The sequence below is a fragment of the Hypomesus nipponensis genome, chromosome 8 (assembly GCF_054491055.1).
Source record: "Hypomesus nipponensis isolate SF chromosome 8, ASM5449105v1, whole genome shotgun sequence".
NCBI lineage: Eukaryota > Metazoa > Chordata > Actinopteri > Osmeriformes > Osmeridae > Hypomesus > Hypomesus nipponensis.
The window spans coordinates 9,616,151-9,638,377 of record NC_140368.1 but is presented as its reverse complement, the minus strand read 5'-3'; the positions used below and the strand labels follow the sequence as shown (position 1 = coordinate 9,638,377).

At 52.1% G+C, this 22,227-nt stretch overlaps 1 protein-coding gene across 1 annotated transcript; it reads left to right on the top strand.

Moving 5' to 3' along the window:
- The first annotated feature begins 1,609 nt into the window (after positions 1 to 1,609).
- On the top strand, positions 1,610 to 22,174 carry zcchc2 (zinc finger, CCHC domain containing 2). Its single transcript, XM_084702982.1, has 14 exons — positions 1,610 to 2,623; positions 5,565 to 5,676; positions 5,851 to 5,930; positions 10,127 to 10,198; positions 10,509 to 10,609; positions 12,570 to 12,661; positions 14,848 to 14,913; positions 16,215 to 16,275; positions 16,559 to 16,688; positions 18,179 to 18,231; positions 18,802 to 18,881; positions 19,120 to 19,242; positions 19,542 to 21,068; positions 22,005 to 22,174. Exons 1-14 carry the CDS (start codon positions 1,856 to 1,858, stop codon positions 22,064 to 22,066), a joined length of 3,327 nt encoding a protein of 1,108 aa, XP_084559108.1. The 5' UTR covers positions 1,610 to 1,855; the 3' UTR covers positions 22,067 to 22,174.
- The last annotated feature ends 53 nt before the right edge of the window (positions 22,175 to 22,227 follow it).

Below are 22,227 nucleotides of genomic sequence, written 5' to 3'. Positions count from 1 at the left end.
GTAAAGTGTAAAAATGCGTTTGCTATTTATCACCTCTCAAACACCTATGTATGCCTTAATACACTTCCTCCGGCAGTCAACTTTACATCAACAGAACTATGGATAGGCTACGCAAACCCTAGTGACAGATATGTTCGGTGCACGGGACAGGTTTAATTTGTTCTGACTCATAGCAACACAGAAGTTTCTCTGTAACAATGTATTCGTGATAAATAAACAAATAGTTAATTTACTTAACTAGCTTAGAGCTCACAAACCACCGAATAAACTCTTTTTACGCTTTTTATGTCTGTTTGGCAACAAACATATTAGGCCCTAAGCTACCTTGTTGAACATGTAGGATTGTTTTTATACACTTACCTTTGCTGTTTCTTGTGGTATATAAAGATTCCCCTCTATGAACAAGTGCTGAATTGAGTCTAGCCGAGTGATGGTTTGTGGATATTAAAGTTAGGGATAAGGACACTAGGGGGAGACTGAGCCCACACCGTCCACATGTGGAAGTGTGGCATGTAAAGGTTTTTATACCCTGTGCGTCTGTGACGTTACTCACGCCCGAGCCGTTTGTCTTTCAGCGAAGGAATTGAAATTGAGAGTGATAATGTGCTTTTGAATATCTGAGTTTGAGTGTGGAATACGTATGATAAAATGTAGAAACCCTTTTGTAAAACAGGTCATAACTACAAATTGGGAAAACATGTCTAAGCTAGATGAACTGAAAGGCCCTATGTGTTTGCGAGCGGCAAAAAGTCACGGTGATGTTCAGGACTTTGTTGTAGGCTGTAGGCCTATGGAACAGGCTCACAATTTTCGTTTCATTTTTCTTCTGGAAACATATGGTGTCTGTAACACTAGATTTATTGGACTTTGCTGTCCTTGCACATTTTTTTATGTACACAACGTAGGTTACACGAGGATGGAATTAATGTTGACAGTTGGGTAAGATCCAAACATGTTTGAAGTTTTGTTGGTATTTGTAAGGGTTTAATGGAGGGTGTTACTAATCAGTTCCAACTGTTAGTTTCAGAGGCACGTAAGCTTTTTAGCAGAAGTTCCATTAAATGACATTTCACGGTGCGCATCTAAGGTAGTCCGAATCAGGTACAATACTGCCTCCTGTTGAAATTGGCGGTATGAACATATTTGACTGCAATGGCAACTTTTAAACACACGAGGGCAGTGCTATCCACAGAAAGCATTCTATATCACCGTTGACGTTCTTGGAAGTACCTGTTAGAGATAGGCTGGAACCAGCGGTGACTAGATCAGGTATGGAATCAGCACGAGGAGAGTGGGAAGTTGGGGTGATATGGAAAAGGCTTAACCCCAAAGAAAGGCAATTAGCTTGAATGATAATAGCAGGGTATAGTTCTAGGGAAGCTGAACACACAGGTGGTTATGACATTACGGTGAAGTGGCTCTGAAGTGGCTCGAAGTCGCTATAACTTTGTCAACACTGACATCTGGTTCAGTCATTCCACTCTAGAATGAAATTGGGAATGCACCAGTGCGAATTAAATCATGCGAGCAACGGGCTTTTAATGCATACATGAATCAATATAGCCATGTAACTCGAGACATTTGTAAAACACTGCTTTGTTTGGGGGTTACAGACACTTTACAAGGGGGATCACGCGGGTAAACCTGGCAACCTCACTGACTCCACCAGAGTGCTGTCTACACAGTGAACGAGAAAACTAGCTAGCTACAGCCGGTCGCCGATTGTCACTGTGATTATATTATAACACTAAGATTGATAAAGCGACGTCGATTCAGATTAAAACCCGTTTAAAATATTAAACTATGTACAGCAATCCGTAATTTACGCCTGGAAGCCTCTCCTGCCGAGCTGATAATGCTGAAAATGAAGCTTCCGATGAGAACGGCGGGCGAAGGTGGAGACGATACTGCCGAAGACGAGCTGGAACAACCCGATCTCCACATTCCCAGATCGGTCTCTCCCTCGGTCCCAGATAGATTCGAGGATTCGCCCCGACAGGGAATACATCCATCTCAGTTAGATAAAGAGACCGTATTCGAGTGGTTTGGTCTGCACCTGAATTCTGCGAAGAGGGTTGAGTTTATGTGCGGACTGCTGCATATGTGTCAGCCGTTGGAGCTCCGATTTTTAGGATCCTGTTTAGAGGATCTTGCACGAAAAGATTATCACGTTCTACGGGACTTTGAAAACAGGGCAAATACCCCTAACGATTTGGGTATTTTGTCTGACGCTATTGACCCAGTTGTTCGGTCCAAACTGCTTGTCTGTCTGTCTCTGCTCGGGTCTGACAGTAGAGAATGTGCGGGGATACTCTTTCGGATACTGAGCCATGTGGATCCCGCTTCGTTCTACAAAAACTATGGCTACTCTTCCTTCAGGGACCCACATCATAACTTGGTTCACCCACCGTGCGCGGACGGGGACATATACGGGAGATCGGAACAAAATAGGATGGACGCAGCGACTGGGCCACTGGAGCAGTTGGCGCTGCTTTTTACAATGGCCTCACTGCACCCAGCTTTCCCTTTTCACCAGAGGGAAACGATAAGGATGCAGCTTGACAAAATTGAACATGCAATGGAAGAAGACAGGAAGCAAAATCAGCACAGAGTAAATGCACAGGTAATGGTGGTTATGTAGCTATTGGTGAACACTAACTTCAATTACGCTGTCAAGTCTATTTTTAAGTTTTGCTCGCTTGAAAAAGGGCCCAGTTGAAGTTAGCCATCGCTAACGTTAGCCGACCCAGCTGAGTTAGCTAGTAGCTATGGGGCCTTGCGCGTTAGCTTGCTATGCTCGACGACGCTATGGGGAATCCCGTTATGTAACTGGCTTCACAAATTGTCAGTTATTTATCTCCAAGGCAGCTTTCTCGGTGCTTGTGTTTCGGTAAGTTGGATATTAAGGGAAAACCTCCTTAAGAGTATAGACAAGTCTCGCCCTCCTGCCCCCACACTCCAGCAATCTCGTGCAAGCGTGTAATTGTCGACAATTAAGAAAAAGGAGGATGGGCGTGGCCCAGTCAGTCAGACATAAAATTGAGATATTAATCCTAGTAATACTTGTCTAATCTAAGCCACTGTAAATATGACTTAGGGTATCAACATTCCCTATGCAGATGGCTAACTTGATGAGGTTCCTTTCACTCAGCACGATGTTGACTCAAGCTCGGCTGTCAACTCCAGTACCTGCAGAGCTGTAGGTTTTCGCACTTGTTGTAAATGACCTTAATTTTATTAGAATCAGGTGCGCTCGATGAAGATTGAAGACACCCTACCAGATTGGAACTGTACAGAAACAGGGCTAAGCAGCCTCATTAGAAACGTAAGGGCATTTCGAAACTCATTTGGATTTAATGCAAGACTAACTTTCAAGGTTCTAGCCTACATTTATATGACCTAACGATCAGCTGAATCATAGTACTGCAATTACGTTTAGATTTTTAATGGCCAGGGAGGAGGGGCTGAGTCAGAGCAGAATGCACCTGTACTGCATTTCACATTAAACGTTGTTTGCAATCTTGGTGGCGTTTCAGTTGCCACAACACTGTTGGCTGGAGCCGGAGGGTATATGTACAGTACCTCCACTCTCCAGACTCCTCTGTAGAACCCAAGGTGAAAGGAAATGAGGTGCTCTTCAGAAGGAGGGCGGGCATGCAAACTGTACCATGTGTTTGGAAGGAGAGAGAGGGAGGGTGGGAGTGGGGACAGCCAAAGGAATATTTACACAAGTGGGAAATGTATTCCTTTCACCAACATTCCTATTCGCAATATCTCCTCTCTTTGGAATTCCATCGGTTGACTGTTACATTGTCAGAGAGCGCTTGGAGATAATGAACACAGGATAGCCTATTGGAAACACAAATAGTAGGTGTAGTGGTTGGCAATCAATAGCACAGACTGAGCATAGATGAGCATAGTTGGTATAGCATTGCCTTAGTGTCACATGGGGTGTGTTGCTTTTCTCCACTGTCTATTTCTGGTACTAATGACTAACGCCACGGCAGCACCAAACTCCCATATACCCTCAACCCCATTTTTATGGCCCGTGTCTGGAAGAGGTATGTGGAAGACTGCATGAGGAGCAGAACCAGTAAATCAGTGGGCTAGCATGTGTGGCTTGGATCAAAGTCATACAGCACAATACAGTACCAGCACTAGCTCTCCTCAGTGGTATAAGTGCTGTAATGTTCTTGTTGAATGTAGCAGCAAACATTTCCACGTTGGGCTCTTGAGGAGATATCTTCAGCCTGGGATAGCTGAGGGGAAACGTCCAGATTTTTTGGTGTTGTAACAACAAACATAGGCTTCTACCTAGTTCAGGAGCTCAGTCGCTGAAGCAAAGACGTGTGTGTGTGTGTGTGTGTGTTCCTGTGGATACTTTTACCGTGCGCACACACGTTACTGCTTGAATTGACAGTATGACGTCCACTCGTTCCAGAAATACCCCTGTGATGACTTCATGGTCGTGAGTCACAGTGTTGCTGTAGCAGATGCCTACTTAGCACCAAATGAAATCACAAGGTCCATATATAGGCCACTGGGTTGGTCTGGTCTTCATCAGATCCCCAAAGCGAGGGAACAGGGAGAGCGAGAGTGAAGGAGGGCTGGATGGATGGATGGATGAAAGCCTGTAGTGGATGTGGTGACTAGCAGGCCTACGGGCCTGTTGTATTTGGCGTAGCCCACACGGGTGCTAGGCTAAGTGGCGCGCTGGCAACAGAAATATGAGCCGGCCCTCGACAGCTGACCCTCTCGGTTGTTTTGGTCCATTACTTTCTTCGAAAAGTGGCCTCCAGCTTGAAGTGACCCACTGGTGCAGATTAGGTTTCCATAGATCCAGAATCAGTCCTAACCATCACTACTGGGAGGAAATAAGTGTGTGTGTGTGTGTATGCTCGCATGTGTGTATTGCTGTCTGTGACCTTCATCCAGGGATAACTGTCAGACTGTGTTAGTCAGCTCTGGCCTGCTCCACTGTGCTGGAAACTGGCTGGCAGGGATTGGGTGGGTCTGACAGAGTGAGAGAGCAACAGACAGACAGAGAAAGACAGAAAGGAGGGTCTCTCCCACCATGTTCGACGTATTTCCACAATGAACGACCAACTGCTACTCCCCAGAGCGGGTCTCTCCGCTGTTGAGCCCGGGCGAATACAGCGGACAGATGTCCATTGTTTGAGGCTTCCATTGGTAATCTCCTGTGGAACATGGGAAGGGTGGAGGAGAGCTCGGGTCCTTGTGGCTCCCAGCTGGGGTGCTGAAAAGCACGTCCTTGACTCCTCCTCCCCTGTCGGCCTGTCCTCCCTCTTAAGGAGTCGCCTTGTGTCTGCAGTCTGTTTTGACCAAAACGAGACGTGATTGTAGGCTATGCGAGAGGTCGATTGCCTGTTTGAAGCACAACTAAGATAAGATAAGCCAGGCATTATTGTCCTGAAGGTAATACCTCTTGGGACACATGCAGCGCAATGGGCAGTGACGACACGCAGGATCTTATTTATAAAGCTAGGCCTCTGTTGTGTCAACGCGGGTGATAAATGACTGTGTGGATCTCTGTGCTCCTGCAGCTCCAGGTGACCCATAAACCGGAGTACCTTCCCCCAGGGGTGGTGGAGGGGAGTCCAGGGGAGCCTCGTCACTCCGGCCAGAACCCCCCCAGCAGGAGGGCTCAGAGAGAGAGTAAGACCTGGACACACACACACACGTTTCACACGACTGGATGAACTGGAAACAGAATGCTTCCGAAAGCGACAATGTGTGAACACTCATTGTTGCCCGCAACCAACCGACACGGTGCATGTCACATGGAGGATCTTTAATGTGTTGACAGGATCTTGTTTGTGTCCCTTCCAGCAGTGCACATTGAGAGGATCGTCCTGAAGGGAATCTCCGGGAAGAACTCCTGCAAAATCGACAGGGAATACAATTTTGAGGTGTGTTTGCCAACCCCAACTGTAACTCAAAAGGGTCAAAACCGCATCTGGGATTTGAACTAGAGTAGCCGGATCGACCAACGGAGCCCAGCTAAGACTGGTCACCCCGAGAGTCGACTGCTCACATGGCTAGGACGGTCTCTGGTGGCCTAGTGTGACGGGTCTGTGAGGGCTGTGGCCACGCTCCCTCTGACAAGGTAGTTCACCACTCACGGGACACGAACGCTCGGCCTCCGACTTGCCAAGCGCGACCACTGCCAACCACGCCAAAGAAAAACGAGCTCTTCTTTGACGCGGGTGGCCTCTTACATACCTGAGGAGTGAGTTTCACGGTTCTCACTCCGTTACACAAGCTTGAGCCTTTTCCTCTGGCCCTGCCACGGTCTTTTAGCAGCAAGAGCAGGGGATCATGGGCCGCGAACACAACAGGCTGGAGGTCACTGTTCCAGGAAGCCGGAGGGGCATGAGAAGGAAGACAGAGTGCAGAAAGAGGACAGAAAATATGAACACTACATTCTGATACACGCCTCTGATTATTACATATCTGCCGTTCAAGCCCCCCCTCCGTCCTTCCCTTGCCTCTTCCCCCTCATCTCTCCTTTGCTCCGTCTCCTCTCTGTTTCCCCTCTCTCCTCCTGTCTCTTCTCCTGTCTCTCCCTCTCATTCTCTCCTTTTATCTCTCGCTTTCTCTCTCTTTCTCTCGGCCTCTGTGGGGGATATATAAAAAGCTGCCTGACCTGTGGGGTTAAACATCCGGGAGTGTGTGTGTCGGCCTGTTGGCAGCTGATACTGGGAGAAAGAGAGGGCTGCTGGATATGAGAAAGAGGGGGAGAGCGAGAGGGAAAGAGAGAGAGAGGAATGGTTGTTTATCAATGATGTCACCTCCCCTGGGTCTCTCCCTCTGGGAGTACTGAGGGAGGGAAAGAGAGAGGAGATGTGACTGAGATGAGCAGCAGGGAGAGGAGAAGAGAGGAGGTGGCTGCAGTGTCATGTGCAGGCATCAGGAGAGCCAGCCAGGCGGGTCAGCCATGACCACCAGGGAGGGGGGAGGAGACCTGAGGAAGCAGCGACAGGAGAGGCTGCTGGGGGGAACTCCCTCTGTGTAACGTGATTCCAGGCCCCGTGCCAGCCATTTACACATACGCACACGGTTCATTCAGAATGACCTCTATTTTGTATCTTTGCCCTTTTGTTAACCTCGACTCTGGTGTCGAACGAGGCAGCCTCCGTTCTTGGGTGAAATCGCTGCTATGACATAAGAGGATTTGCACAAGCTGTGCAGACAAGTATAATTTCACAAATCCAATCAAACAAGAGTATTGAGCAGGGGATAAAGGAACGGGCTGCTTCAGGAAATCTCTTATCCTGTGTTTTTATTCTTGTCGTGTTCGAAACCTTTTCAGCTGAAAAGATAATGCTGCTGAAGCTACTTGCCTTATCACTATGAACCCCTGTGGTGTTTCTAGAAAGGACTCTTTTAAGAAGATGGAAACACGGTATTTGCTCTCCACTGAGACGGACAGGAAGTCTGTGCTGACTTGTCACAGTAGTGGGACAGGAAGTGATGAGTCATTGGCCTATTCTCTTGTCAATGGCGGTCACATGACCTTGCCTGTGTCGACGAGGAAAACAGCTGGGGTAGAGAACCAATGATGTGAGACTAATCGCCCGATCAAATGTTCCACAAAAGTATGTGTGGTATAAACAGACGCGTTTGTTTGCTGTGGAATGCAGTGGAGCTAGACGCACTGATAATTCATACGGTTGATTTGGTTCGATAGGAGCGGTCGGAGAAATGAAGCGATGAAAGACAAAAGAGGGTGGTGGTGAGAGGAGAGTAGGGTTGTAGAGAGGAACAGTGTGGGCTGAGGTGAAGTTGAGGTGCCTGGGACGAGGGTAGTGTAGTAGTCCAAAGAGATGAGAATATCTGTTAGCTGTCCAGCTAATCGTGCGAGAAGCTGAGGAAAGGTCATGCACGCGTTCAGCAGTGACACATGCGTACAGGAGTGTGTCATGTCGACTAATCTGCACACACACACACACACACACACACAGCGGTACTACAGGCTGGCCTGGGCAGCTCAAAATTAATCAGATCCTCTCTCTGTCTCCAACAGGCAGTGTGTTTTCTCTGGGCTTCACAGCTAGATCAGAACTTTGTGTGTGTGTGCGGATGTTTTTTTCCCCTCAAGCCTTCTGTAGCTCTCTCCCCCTCTCTCTCTCTCTCTGCCTCTCTCTCTCTCTCTCTCTCTCTCTCTCTCTCTCTCTCTCTCTGCCTCTCTCTGCCTCTCTCTCTCTACCCCCTGTACAGCCCTTTCCCTAATGACACGATTTAATCATTCAGGCCATGAAAGGGGCGCTTGTTTCCTCCCCCCTCAAATCCTTCGCCCCAACCCCCTTAGAGGGGCTCCAGGGGAAGTCCCCTCCTAACCCACCCCCACCCCACCTCACCAACCTCAACCTAACAACCAACACCAAACCCATCTTCCCCTCTCCACCACCACCTCTAGTGTGTGGAGTGGGATGAAGTCCTGGCCTGGTTCCAAACGAGGGACTTTCTCTTTCCTGCCCAGCAGAGAGAGAGAGAGAACTGGGGGGGGGGGGGGGGCAGACAGTTTGAATGCATTTTGAATGAGAATGAGAGTGTTATTGTGGCTAGGATACTGCAGAATAGAGGTGTGGGCCTCATGGACTGACAGGGGATAACCCCGATCAGGCACGTTTCTTTCTTGCAGTGTAAATGGCGTTGAAGGCCTGGTTGAAAATCATCCCCTGGATTTCTCGCTGCTCCTGCACAATCAACATCCTGCGTGTCACTTCCTGTGTCCATGGAGAATGCTCTACACTCCCTTTTTCCCCCCTCTGAGTCCCTCCCTTCATCTGTCTTTCTGTCTTCTGTATTTTCTTTCTTTTCATCCTCCCCCCCCCTCCTCAGTTTTTTCCTTCCCTCTTAGTGCTCTCATCCTCTTTTCTCACTCCTCCGTGGCCCAGGGTGTGAGATAGCACCAGCAGTCCCAGCGGCCTTGTTGTTGTAGCAAAGGAGGCCAGGACACACACACACACAGAGACACACACATGGCGTGTGAGCTTTAGGGTTCTCAGGATTTGATACAATGACACCGAGGAGGAGGTGTTTGTGTAGAATACAGAATGAAAGCCTTTTTTTGTCTGTAGAATTCCATACTTTTCGGGGAAACTCAGGACATCAACTCTTAAGGGACATGATTCCTGGGGGCTGGAGCTGGGTGTGGGCAGCACACACACACACACACACACACGCGTACACAAAACACACACGAACACACTATACTTACATTTGCTGCAGAGGAGGTTGGAGTCTAAGCGAAAGAAGCTGCAGACCTTCCTGGTCTGTCTGAAAGACTGTGGAGCCGACAGAAGCTTCTCTCTGTGTGTGTGAGAGAGAGAGAGAGAGAGAGAGAGAGGGGAGAGAGAGAGAGAGAGGTCTATAAAACGGTGAGGCATGCCAGACTACCGTTGAGTCATTCCCCCTGTCCATCTGTCCACCGAGGACAGTAAACTCTCCTCTCCTAATAGCAAGCTGCGGCTACCTACTAGGCAGTCGACGCAAAAACCAACGCGGTCTCAGTCAACTGGCCCACTTAAATGAGGAAAGATTTTTCTCTCACTCTCCCGTACTCCAATAAGGAGGCCAAGACAGTGGGTCCAGGGAGTGAGGACGGAGTATTGAGATGTGGCCCTCGTAGCCAAAACAAAAACAGCGTCAGGTCAAGTCCTAATGTTGGGAAAGCACATTTCCCCATACAAACACGAACATTTGTAGAGATTTCAATCAAAACCAAGCAAATACAGCTTCTGCAACAGAGCCCAGTGAGGATCTCCCAGCACAGCCTTGATGCTATGGGCTGGTGACATTGTTTACTTACTGTCTTGCTGCCTTAATGATCCTTTTTCAATGGAACACATCTTTGTTTTGACATGCAGGCTGAGTTTGCCTTGTAGTTTTAAGTCAACACTTAGATCGCAAAGGCAAGGTATTTGAGCAAGAGTGTGTGCGTGTGTGTGCGCTGCCTGGTTGGTTGACGTGTGGCCCTCTTAATCTGAAATCCTGGATCTAAGATGTCTAAGAACTATTGTATCCAAGCCATTGTCTGAAGCCTAACTGTGGGACTGCTCCATGGAGTCTGTGGTGAACTCGGTCTTCTCTCGCCTCCCAGGTGACGTGGTCCAACTCCTCTTCCAGCAAGGTGACCAAGACACACCTGGAGCTGGAGAACTTCCTGCTGAAGGTATTGTCACGGCAACCGTGTTAACAGACCTCAGACTGGGTCGTTTTGAGTCGTGGCAGTAATGAGAGCACCCATACCTGGTGTAGCTGTTTGTCCATCTGTCTGTAAGATCTGGTAATTTCCTCTGGGATGAAATGAAATGAAGGGAACTGAATTGGGTCGAAAAATGGGTGTCAGCCCTATTCTCCTGTGTGTACAGTATGTGGAGCTTGTACTAACCTCCCCTCCCTCTTCTTCCTCCTCACCCTTATCCTTATCCTACCTCTCATCTCCCTCCCTCCGCCCTTCCCTCTCCTCCTCCTCCTCCCAGCTGCCGAAGGAGCAGAGTGCAGAGTGGTTTGAGAAGAGCCTCTTGTGTCTGCTCAGCCATGCAGACGTGCACGAGACCAGGGAGGTGGAGCGCACTCTCAGGTGGGTTCCCTCCCCGCCTGCCCGCCCGCCCGCCCGCCCCCTCACTCAGCCCAGCCCTGCCCGCCTGGCCATGTCCGCACCTTCACACCCACCCCAGGGTCACACAAGCTATTCCATCCTCCTGGGTGTCGGTCGGTCGGTCGGGGAGGGAGGGAGGGAGGTCACCTGGTTGACTCCTCTCACTGCTGCCTCCCAGTGTATCCACCTGGCAGCAATGTTACACATTCCTCAAGTATGAAGTGAGATGTACATTTTTGGGGGGCTTGAACTTTTTTGTGTTGATCTCTGTTCCCCATGGAAAGCTGCCCAATCTGCCTGTCTGGTGTGTGACTGATTAGAAGCAAGCTCTAAAACGGAGTCACACACACACCAGAAACTCCGTGCATTGCTTTTATGTATAGCATCACACCATCACTAACCCGTTCTTACTGGTATTATCGGTCATCCCTGAGGGATGCAAAAATATATTAAGAACACCAATCACCTAACGGATGGCCTGTAGTTCGACAAGCACGCGTGACTCCCACTGTATCTCAGTTAGCATGGCAACCGCGAGGCGTGGTCCCCGGTTGTCGAGAGCAACGGCTCACCCCCCACCTCTCTGCTAGCTTCCCGTCGGTTTCGTTTCTCTGGAAAGCGAAAGTGTCGGCTAGCGAGAAAGGAAACTGCTCTTGTGCAAGACTCTGTGGTGTCTCACACCACCTGTAGGGAAGCGGGGAGAGCTGCTGGTTCATTTGACACCCAGTGGAGCTCCAGAACCCAGGGAAGAGAACCCAGAGACAAGCTTCCAACTGGAGCTACAACTGAGCTGGACTGCCAGGGCAGATTCTTTCTGGTGGGATACAGATCCACAGAGCTGTCTGTGGATAGGTGTGTTCGGGGTCACAGCAGGCAGGACAGTCTCAAGTTGCTAGAGAACAGTCCCACTCCCTGTGTGGTGTAGCTACACAAGCATGTAGGCTACGGTAGACACACACACAGACTGGTTGGTTTGTTAGTTTGTTTTCCTTACCATAAGTCTTGCCCCCTGGCTCTTCCAGAGCCAATCAGTGCAAGCGGCCCCACCCCACCCCCTGCCTTACTGTCTCATTTTGACCAATGACAGGACAGGTAACGGTTGCCAGGACATGTTGTTTGACAGTGTCTCCTCATCTGGTCTAGAGTTGGTCATCTATAAACGCCTGTCTTAGCCTGAACACAACCATGCATCTTAACTAACTGTGGTTAGCTTTGGTTATCGTAACTAACTGTGGTTAGTTAAGATGAGAGCACTACTACTGTGTCGTTTGATTGTCTGCAGATCATTGGCTAAGGCCCTATCCATACCCCCCCTATAACGACTTGAAATACAGCTCCGCTCAGTGTATCTGCTCTAAGTGCTGTTTGATGTCTGGGGTACTGATGTTGGATTTAGCCTGTGCAGAGATTGCAAATGAAGCTCTATTGAACCCTCCCAGCCTATTCACTTGAAAGCAGTTCCCAACAACTCAATTTTCCATTTGACGTGTCAGTCCGTCTGCGCTGCGTTGCAACAGCAGCCGTGTTTATCTCTCTATCTGGGGCTGGAGCAGATCAAATATTGGCCTTTTCCAAGTTGCGTGGCAACGAGCTATGAATTGGAAAGCAAGGAGCGGATCTCAAAGAAACAGACTTAGTTTGAGTGGGAGGGACGACTCCGGTCCTCATCCCTATGTAGGTCAGCTCTCACCCGCGTCAGTGGAGCGACACCAGTGGAATCTGATTCACACTGAATGTGTTGAACTGCTCTAGGTTCGGCTCTGCGTTCTTTTTCTCTCTTTTTTCTTTTTACACCTTCACTCCGGGCAGCATTGAAGAGCGTTTTGGGGTCGTTAGGATCAAAGACACATTTGTATGGTTAAGTAACTGATCTGTCTACCCTTCGCCCTCTCTCTCTCTCTCTCTCTCTCCCCCCCTCTCTCTCTCTCTCTCTCACACACAGAGAGAAGCTTCTGTCGGCTCCACAGTCTTTCAGACAGACCAGGAAGGTCTGCAGCTTCTTTCGCTTAGACTCCAACCTCCTCTGCAGCAAATGTAAGTATGGTGTGTTCGTGTGTGTTTTGTGTACGCGTGTGTGTGTGTGTGTGTGTGTGCTGCCCACACCCAGCTCCAGCCCCCCAGGCTCCCCATGCCTGTGTTTAGGGAGAGCAGCCCTTGCTAGACCAGTAAATCATCCTAAATCAACAGAGTGATAGAGGCTGGTCTGGAGGCCGAGCCCCCCTCTGGGCTGAGCGTGTGTATGCTACCTCTTCCCATGAAGAAGCGGTTAGTGTGTGTGTGTCGCGCACATATAAACGGTATGTGTATATGCGCACATACATCCTGCCAAGCCCCTGGTGGGGTTTGATAGTCGGGTGAGCTTGATGCCCTGGCAGACCCAACAACAGGGTCGCTGTGGCAAAGTCCAGCAGAGAGGGGTGGAGCTAAGGGAGAAGAGGGGCGGGGCCAGGCCAGGCCTCAACACCTCCCGTCAGGATGACCATATATGGGAATCTGACTAGACTATGTTGACCCGCCACTCTGTACAGAGGAATGCAGCTCATTCACAGCCTATCTCTCCAGGTCAATAGTCGAGTCTGGATGAGGTTTAGGGGCAAAGACGTGATGCAGTATTCTCTCGGTGTAGAGATATGCAGTTCAACTGTGCGTAGACTACAAGGTCATAACCGAGGTCGTCTGTGGGAGTTTCTACAGGGCTGATCCTGATCCAGCAGTTTGTTGTGCAGCGCTAGCCCAGCCTAGGCCCTCACCTCCCCGGGCCCAGTCAAGGGAAAGCTGGTTTGAATCAGAGGACACTACAGGGATTATTGAATGTGATTCTGCAGACAGTCAGTCTATTCTACCAAGGGTACCTGTCACGTTGAATTTAGACAGAGTTAGAGAAACTGTGCTACCAAGCCCCCCCCCCCCGCACACACACTTCCTTGCTCCATTCTCTCAGTTAATATACCTCTTGTGTATCTTGGATCAGCCCGTGCTGCCGACTCTGTAAAAGTGGATTAGAAGCAAATGTTCCGGGAGCGAAATGAGATTTCCTTCCATTTCAAACGGGCAGGGCTGAGGGAGTGGAGAGAGGATGTGATCTGCCGTCGCCAAACGCCCGAGTGACTGTCAAGGATTTTATTAGAGAGGAAAGAGCAGGGGGTCAGCGTGTCCCCGGGGAACCTCCTGCAGGACAGCGGTGGAGGAGGGCTGAAGAGGAGGGTAGGGAGAGGTAGGGGGTAGGGAGAGGGCAGGGAGGCTGAGTGAAAGTTGCTGGTGACGGAGGGAGGGAAGGAGGGAAGGAGCGATGAATGGAGAAAGGGACGAGGAGGAGGGAGAATGTGGGTGGAATGGAGGGAGGGAACTATAGAGGGAGGGAACCGGGGAGAATGGAGAGAGAGAGGGAGCGAACGAGAGAGGGAGAGACTGTGAAGGAGAAGGGAAGGGGTGTTGATGTGTTGGCGGCGCAGGGCTGTGCAGCTTGTATGGGACGTGATTGAACCAGGCCTAGTCATGCCTGGGCCCTCAGGACACCAGCTCGTGAACCGAGAGGCCAAGCAAAGCCAAGCAAACTACCTTAGCAGGTGTAGAAAGGGATGACCCCTGAAAAAGGAGAACGAGAGAGAAGAGATACAGAGAGAGTGGGTAGGTATGGTCAAAAGGGATTCCCCCCCCACACACACACACACACACAGTAGGACATAGTAGTAGTGCTCTCATTATCTCCTATTAATACCCAGGTTAGTGTGCTGCGTGTCCTCAGGCTGTAGGGTTAGGTTCCAGAGAGAAGACTCTGGAAGGTGTGCCTGCTCAGCCATGTCTGTTTGGACTGATTAAACCCCCTGAACACCTGCCCAGTGTTCACACCTCAGGTGTCTCACTGAAACCAGCTGGGAGTCGCACACACCTGATTCCAGCTTACGAGAGAGGGAGAGGGGGAGAGAGAGAGAGAGAGAGAGGGGGAGGGGGGGGGGAGAGAATACCCACCCCATGAGGCAGATGGTGATTGAGTGACAGTTGACTCCAGAGAGGGAGAGAGACCAAACACTAATTACGAGCATCAGAAGGAAAAAGACACCAAGAGACTTGAAACCAGAGTAAATGAGCCTAACTGTCAAGTTGGCTTAATCAGGGGTGTGTGGGTGAGGAGACGGTCTGTTTAGTTTCTCTGCAGGAAGTCTGTTGTCTTGCACAGCTCGCTACCCTCTTGTCATCGTGCCTCATATCCATTTCTCCAGGTAGTCATATTGTTCTGGGGAAGGCCTACAAAGAGGACTGCTCAGAAGTTTCCAGCCAAGAGGAAGGTGTGTATGTTCCCCCAACAAACACACACACTCGCCCCAAAGACACCCTCCACTCTACCAACCCATACCCCCAAGTCCAGTCACCTAGTCCTCAGTTCTCAAATCAGTGAGTAGCAATTCAGTAAGGAGTTAGGCATTTACAGTGCATTTGATTAATTTAGCTGACTTTTCGATCCAAAGCAACTAAAATAAATAACACAAAGCCTGTAAGTTTTTGCCGCTCCTTCATTCCTTGCCTGTTCACCTGTGTGTGGACGCAGGGACCCATTCTTGAAACATGGCTCTTCAGTGGCCAGCTCACCCACATGTGAAGTCTGGGAAACAACCCTCTCCCCTCAGTAACCTGTACTAGGTGTTGATTGATGTCTTTTCCACCAGAGTAGTGGAAGAAATACGTGGGATTCTTTCCCTGGCTCAGCTCACAGGGGGAAAAGAAAGTCCTACTACTAGTGGCTGAATCGCTAACGAGCTGTGGCTACGTCTCTGGCTAGCTAGCCCTCCTGGCCTTGTCCCCCTGTTTATTTTGGGAGGAAGTTTGGAAAGCCTGAACTCTCTGGCTCTCTCTTTCAGTGTCCCCTTTTCTTTCTTTCCTTCCCACCCTGACATTGCAGGGCTATATTTGTCTGTCTGTCCACGCTGTGGGCCCAGAGCTAATCACAGGCCTAGCCATTGCTAATGCTAGCTTTAGCCATGCTAATGCCAGCCCCTGTCATTATGCGGTCACCGTACTGTACACCAAGACAATAGCTCTGTGGGTCGCTGCGGCCGTAAATTTAGCTCGTTCTCATTATTTTCAATGTAAAAATCAATGTATTTTTTTTTAATAGTAAGTAGATAGCCTTTTATTTGGGGAAAATGCGTGGAATCATGAAACTGCCAGTCGCAGTGCTAAACACTTCTACATGTAGCATGAGAAGCCTCTCCGGGACCATGGCAGCCATGTGTGTCAGCCAGTTGGCACCAGAGCCGACGAGTGGAGGAGGACAGGAGCCCGCGGAGGATGGAGAGAGAGCTATAACCTTCAGACTGTCACGCTCGCTTTTCTCAAGGGCAGCTAGCAGCTACACAGCCAGACAACTCTCTGGTGACCTCGTTTCAGGAGGGCGCCACCAAAACCGACACGGGGCTGCATTCTAGACCTGCTGACAGTATGTGGGGATGGGACCGTGTCATCGCTGAGCCCAAACCAATTACGTTACTATTAGGCCACCAAATGGAATGGTTGCATTGCATGTTGATGTTAAATGTATTCAGAGAAGGAAGAAGGCAAATTCAATGGATGTTGTCTCTCTTGTCCTCAGACTTTGAGCCATATTTACAAGGACAAAGGAAGAAACTTGGGAGTAAAAGCCCCAGTCTAGGGTGAGTTCCTCTGAACCCTGTACACTAAGCAGCATACTCGATACACTGCACTACAAACTATGAACTATACGCTACACCATACTCTATACACTCAGCATTACGACATCCTCTACACTTTACATTATAATGTATAAATACACTCTGTGGTACTGAACTGGGAAGAGCACCAATATGGCAGCTCCCACCTGCTCATCTGGTTCTGTCCTCAACACACCCCATTACTGTCTGCTACGCTGAGTTCGCCCAGCTAATTCTCCCCCCCCACCGCAACCCGTGTCTCCAGTGCCAAAGGTCCCCAGGGGGAGAGCCGGAGGGCGGGCCACGGGGCGGAGCTGAACGGCCAGCCGGAGTGGAGGAGGCGGAGCTGCTCTCTGAAGGCGTCTCAGGAGCACGGTGACCTGGGCACGGAGCAGGTCAGATAGACCCCCCCTCCACCTAGACTCCTTACGCCTCCGAATGACACACACACCACCCTCTGTGTCACACACACACTCGTGCGCGCACACACTTCCCTTACCCTCCCTATCACGCACACACACCACTTACCTTCCCTGTCACACACACACACACACTGACACACACACCTCACTTATTCTCTGCTTCACCCCCCTCAGGCCACTGGCGGCAACTTTGTTAAGATGTGAATTCCTTTTGGGGATTTTCAGCTTAATTTTATCGCTAGGACAGTTGCAGGAAAGGAAAGGAGGGAGAGAGTGTGCAGCTGCGTTAAGCATTAGCCTTAACGGTAGGCACTATTACCCAGGGAGCTATGGGGGCGCCCCCCAGGATGTGAATTTTCTAATCTTTCATGAGTGAGTAGGCGCTGGATAATCCTGGGCACGCCTGCTGTAGATTAATCAAACGGTACCAAGAACACTGGATGTACTAGGTTACTGGAGTGTGTATCTGTCTCACACACCGCAACGTGGGACCGCTTCCTCCCTCTCTCTGGCTTTAGTGACGTCAGGTGTGTGTGTGTGTGTGCGCGTGCGCTCTGCTGACAAAGCCCATTCTTCCAAAATCCCACTCGGTCACAGCGTTGGACTGGCGGTGGGACAAACCCTAACACCTCTTTATTAAGAAGCCACACACACACACAGAAAATAAACATATATCCTGTGTTATCCCCAACTCCCTGGCTTATCCAGACACGGTAACGGTATATTGAACGTGTGCTGATTGAAGCATGCTGATTGAAGCTCAGCAGGGATGTGTGTGCTGGGAAGATAAAACAGGCGTTGTGTGGGAAGGCAGCTTAATGTGTATCTGAGTATTGAGAGCCATACGTTTGAGCAGTGTCCATCCCCACCTCAGGGTGTAGTTGATTGGCACGCAGCACGCCTGAGCGCCTGGGGAATGTGGGTCCATGGTGAAACGGCCCTGATAAGCCTAACACATGTACATTGTATGAATTCAGCTGCTATCAGGTAACGCCGTGCCAACTTGACCTCTGTCTCCCGGGTCAGAGACCGAACCTTTGCTCGGCCTGGTCATGTGACTGCATTCGTACCTGTATGGTCAAAACCCAACACACTGAACTGAACTGAAAAACAAAACCCTGAATGGCATTCCAATAGGGGTCATAGTACACGTTCTGACAAAGGGAATGCATCTTTGTTACCAGTTGTCACACTCCAGAATCTCTGTTCAGTGGGAGTGATTCCTTCCGGAAACACACAGACACATACACATACCTTGTATCCATTCCCAGAATTCAATCAAACAGTCGTCTATTCCAGCAGCTGGAGTTCAGAATGGAGAACAAGCGCATGCGCCCCCTACAGGGGTCCAGACACCCCCCCCCCCAGTGTGAGACATGAGACATGGCTAGGTAGCACAGTGTCGTGACTCACTGGGTCCTAATCACCTCCGTTTCCATCCCCCCCCCCCCCCCTGTCGTTAGGATGGCGAGAGGAGGAACTGCAAGAACAGGCCCCGCCCACAGGCACCCGACAGGTAAGCCTCGATGAGAAGTGATGAGGTGGCAAAGCTACTTAGCGCGCATCACCAGTGGTCGCTCCCAGCCTGCGGGGACGCCGTGTAATCCAGAGCACATGCTCTCTGGGAGGAGCGGCCTCCAAGAAAGCTAGCACAACAGCCGACTGTTGCCAGGCACTGAAATATACTTCCTGGAAGTTGGGAAATAGTATAGAAATGCATGGGAGAGTCCCTTCCTCCGACATGACACACTTCTCTCAGTCTCTTTTCCACACACACACACACGTACATCGTCATGTACAGCCCAGTCCCTCCAGAGGACTGTGATTCTGTGTGGCGTGTATACACAGACAGGCTGTTTTGCTTGGCACCACAGTGCCCTCCAACCAACTGGGCCCTGACAGGAAATGGCTGTGTGAGGCTAACACAGAGCGACTGCTTTCAGCCTTCCCCCACTCTCGGGTCACAGAGGGCACCTTGCTATGCTAACAGGGCCCCTCGTATGTTAACCCCACGGCACAGTACTGTACCTCGATGTACGGTGAGCGTCCGTGGTAACTGGATGTGTGTGTGTGTCTCGTCTTTCAGGGAGAAGGAAGGGAGAGCCGCCTGTCTGACCAACGGGGGCATGGCGTTGCCGTTGCCACGACGAGGGCGAGAGAGCCGAGGTAGGTCGGAGCGCGGTCACGGACGCGCGTGCACGTCCGCCAAAGGTTTGCTCATGAGACTCGAGGCAAATGGAGTCTTTGGTCGTTGATCCTGTAGTGAGCTGTTTGAAGCACTAGGGGGCAGTCTGGATTAGGTTTGGGGCTGTGTCATAACTGGAGCTCGTGACTGCCTGAACTATAAAGATGGCCACTGGATTCACATTTTCAGCGAGGTAACATTGTGTGTGTGTGTGTGTAGACGGAGGTGTGGGGTCTGGACAGGATCCGTACGGCTCGATGTCGTCTGAGAGCTACAGCTCTCCCTCCAGCCCCCTGCGCGACGGACCAGGGAGCCTGGACAGCGAGGACGAGAAGAACAAAGGTAGCGCGGAGAGCGCCAACACGCCCACGCACGATCACACATCCAATACCCCTGCTCTGTCCCCACGCTCGCTGCCGTAGCACTCACAATCGTTTCTGTAGCTGACCTGCCTCCTGGCGGACGTAGCTATCCAAAGTCCACGTTGACACAAAGAACGCGGCGGAGGGTGGGGACAATGCCACATGGGTAGCTTTCGCGTCGGCATCGACGCTCTGAAAACACTCACACTCGCACGCCACAGACTTGAAAGTGACATCCTAGCACTATCGACCTCAACCCTCTCTCCCTCTCTCCCTCAGACACTGACAGCCACTCTGATGACTCCAGTAAAGGAGGCCCAGACGGCTCCTTCTTCTCCCGCCAGCAGGAGGCGATCGTCGGCTCCGGGGCCTCCACGCACCCCCTGTCCTCCGGCTGCACCAAGCCCAGCCTGGAAGCCCTCGCTCGGGACCCCAGCCCCCAGTTCCCCCCTCTCTCCTTCATGCACCCCATGCCCTACATGCTGCCCAACGGGGCTGTGCACCCCGAGGGGCCACACCCTGTAGCCCCTCCCCCGGACGCCAAGTCCTCGGGTGGGGCTCTGATGATGCCCGTGGCCCTGGTGCCTTCCGCGATGCCACTTCCAGGGGACCCAGAGAAGAGAGTGTCGCCGGCCGGGCTCCCCGCGTTCGGTGCACCCTCCCTGGGCTTGCACGGGCCCGGCAGCCCTGGCCTGCAGGCCCTGGTCCAGAGGGCTAAGACGGCGGCCCCCCAGACCAGCGCAGAGGGGATGTCAGCCGTGGCATCCCACCAGCCTCCCGTGGGGGCGATCAGTGTGATCGCTCCTGGCCAGGCCTACGGCTCACCTCTCCAGCCTGCCTACCCCAGCCCGGACCCCGGCCCTCTTAGCCCAGCCCTTCCCTCCTCCTCAGTCCCCCTGGTGGACCCAGGCCACGCCAAACACCCAGGCCTGGCCCTGCCCTCCGGCCTGCCTTCCCCCTACACCCTCCCCCATATCCCCGCCTCTGCCCTCCCCTCGCTGGGAGCGGCGGGGGTGGGACTGGCGCCCTCTCCTGGACAGCTACAGACGTTGCAGTCAGCGGTCCCCCCTTCCATCCCCACCCACACCCCCGGGCCCGCCCCCAGCCCCAGCCCGGCCCTGACTCACAGCACGGCGCAGAGCGACTCCACCTCCTACATCAACAGCACCACCTGTGGAAGCGCCGGCGGCGGCAACGCCCACAGCGTGGTCGTCTCCCAGCAGCAGCAGCAGCAGCAGGGCCCGCAAGCGCCGCAAGCGCAGGCCACTCCTCCCCAGCCGCAGCAGCCAATGGGTTGCGGGAGCTGCGGTTGCCGGGGCAACTGCGGCGGCAGCGCCGCGGGCAACGCCGCCGGCCACGCCTCCTTCTTCTTCCCGCCGCAGATGGCGCCACGGCAGATGTTCGGCGTGCCGCCCCTCTTCCAGCTGACGTCGCTGTGCAGCAACAGCTACCTCACCACGGCCGCCCAGAGCAACGGCGCCGCCCAGCTCCCCTTCTTCCCCCCGCCCAGTGCCCCGCCCCCGCCCTACCCCCCCGCCGGCGCGCTGATGCACACGCACGCCCACTCGGACCACGTGCTGGGCGGCCAGGCCGCCGGGTACAGCCTCCAGCAGATGGCGCCGTTCAGCCAGAGGTTCTACCAGCATGTGTACCCCTCCACCCTGGGCCTGGTGGGCGGGGCGGGGGCGGGCCTGGGCGGGGCCGGCGTCAACAAGAAGAACGGCAACGTGTCCTGCTACAACTGTGGGGTCAGTGGGCACTACGCCCAGGACTGCAAGCAGCCCTCCATAGACTCCTCCCAGCAAGGTAATGCTACCTCCAGCGCTGGCGGGGTCGGCTTCAGGGGGAAGGGGGGCGACCGGGGAGGAGGAGGAGGAGGGGGGGCAGTCCACGCCTTCTACGGACGGCCCCTCCCGCTAGCCAGGCCCCTGCTGCGTCTCTCCAAGTAGAGGTCAAGGGTCACGGCTCCTGGTCGGGACCCCTCCTACCCTCCCCCCCCCCCCGGGGGCCCGTCTCTACGCTCTCCTCCGCCTGCCCGCACGCACGCGCGCTCTCTTTCTTTCTCGCTCCCTCGCCGCCCTTAGAACGAGACGAGCGACTTCCTCCACCCCTCTCAAACCAGACCAGACTATTTTTTTTGAGGGTGGGGGGGGGGCAGCTTCAGTCCTTGACATTACACTGAAGGGCTGTATGCTGGTATGAATGTGTGTGTGTGTGCGCGCTTCTCCTGTCTCCCTGCCCGGGGGGGCTTCCCTCCCTCCCTCTCCACTCTCTCGGCAGGGCAAGCTCAGCAGCAGTTAAAACACAGTGCAGACAGGACAGAGGAGAGGAGCTAGGTTCAGGTTGGGACTTCTGTCAGCTATCTCCGTGGATTCCCCCCTATCTTTTGAGTTTTTTTTTGTTTTTTGTTTTTTTATCGTTTCTCCTCGTCCTCGTTCCTCATTCTCTCACCCCCCCCCCCCTCCTCAGTTCCATCCTTCTCTCCATTTTGGTCACGTGTTCTTTTCCTTTCTCCGTTTCTCGATCCCTCCGTTTGTTGTTTTATCTATCACAAGGTTCTTGTTGTCTGAACGTGCGCCACTGACGCCTTTCTGTCTTTTTTCCCTCCTTTACCAATCTGCATTTCTCTCTCTGTCTCTCTGTCTGTCTCTCCCTCTCTCTCCCTCTCTCTCTGTTCCTCTCTCTCTGTGTCTCTCTGTCTCTCCCTCTCTCTCTCTGTCTCTCTCTCTCTCCGTTTCTCAGGGGGGTTCCGGCTGAAGTATCCAACGTCTCACGCCTCCGAAGCGCTCGACAACGCAGACTGACGATGAAAGCCACCTCTCCTGGTCAACGCCACTTAATGTTTCCTGCTCATTGTCAGTGAGCGGTCTGCTGAAGAGCTTGTGCTCCCTGGGGGGTGCGGGGGGTTGAGGGGCGGGGGCGGGGGGTTGAGGGGGGGGTTGTAAGGATCTGCTCCAGTCTCTGT

Excerpts from the sequence above, each read along its gene's own strand:
- zcchc2 (XM_084702982.1), top strand. The coding sequence starts at position 1,856 with ATGCTGAAAATGAAGCTTCCGATGAGAACGGCGGGCGAAGGTGGAGAC. Across the intron at positions 18,882-19,119 it reads ACGAGGGCGAGAGAGCCGAG|ACGGAGGTGTGGGGTCTGGA; the intron begins GTAGGTCGGAGC and ends GTGTGTGTGTAG. Across the intron at positions 19,243-19,541 it reads CGAGGACGAGAAGAACAAAG|ACACTGACAGCCACTCTGAT; the intron begins GTAGCGCGGAGA and ends TCTCTCCCTCAG.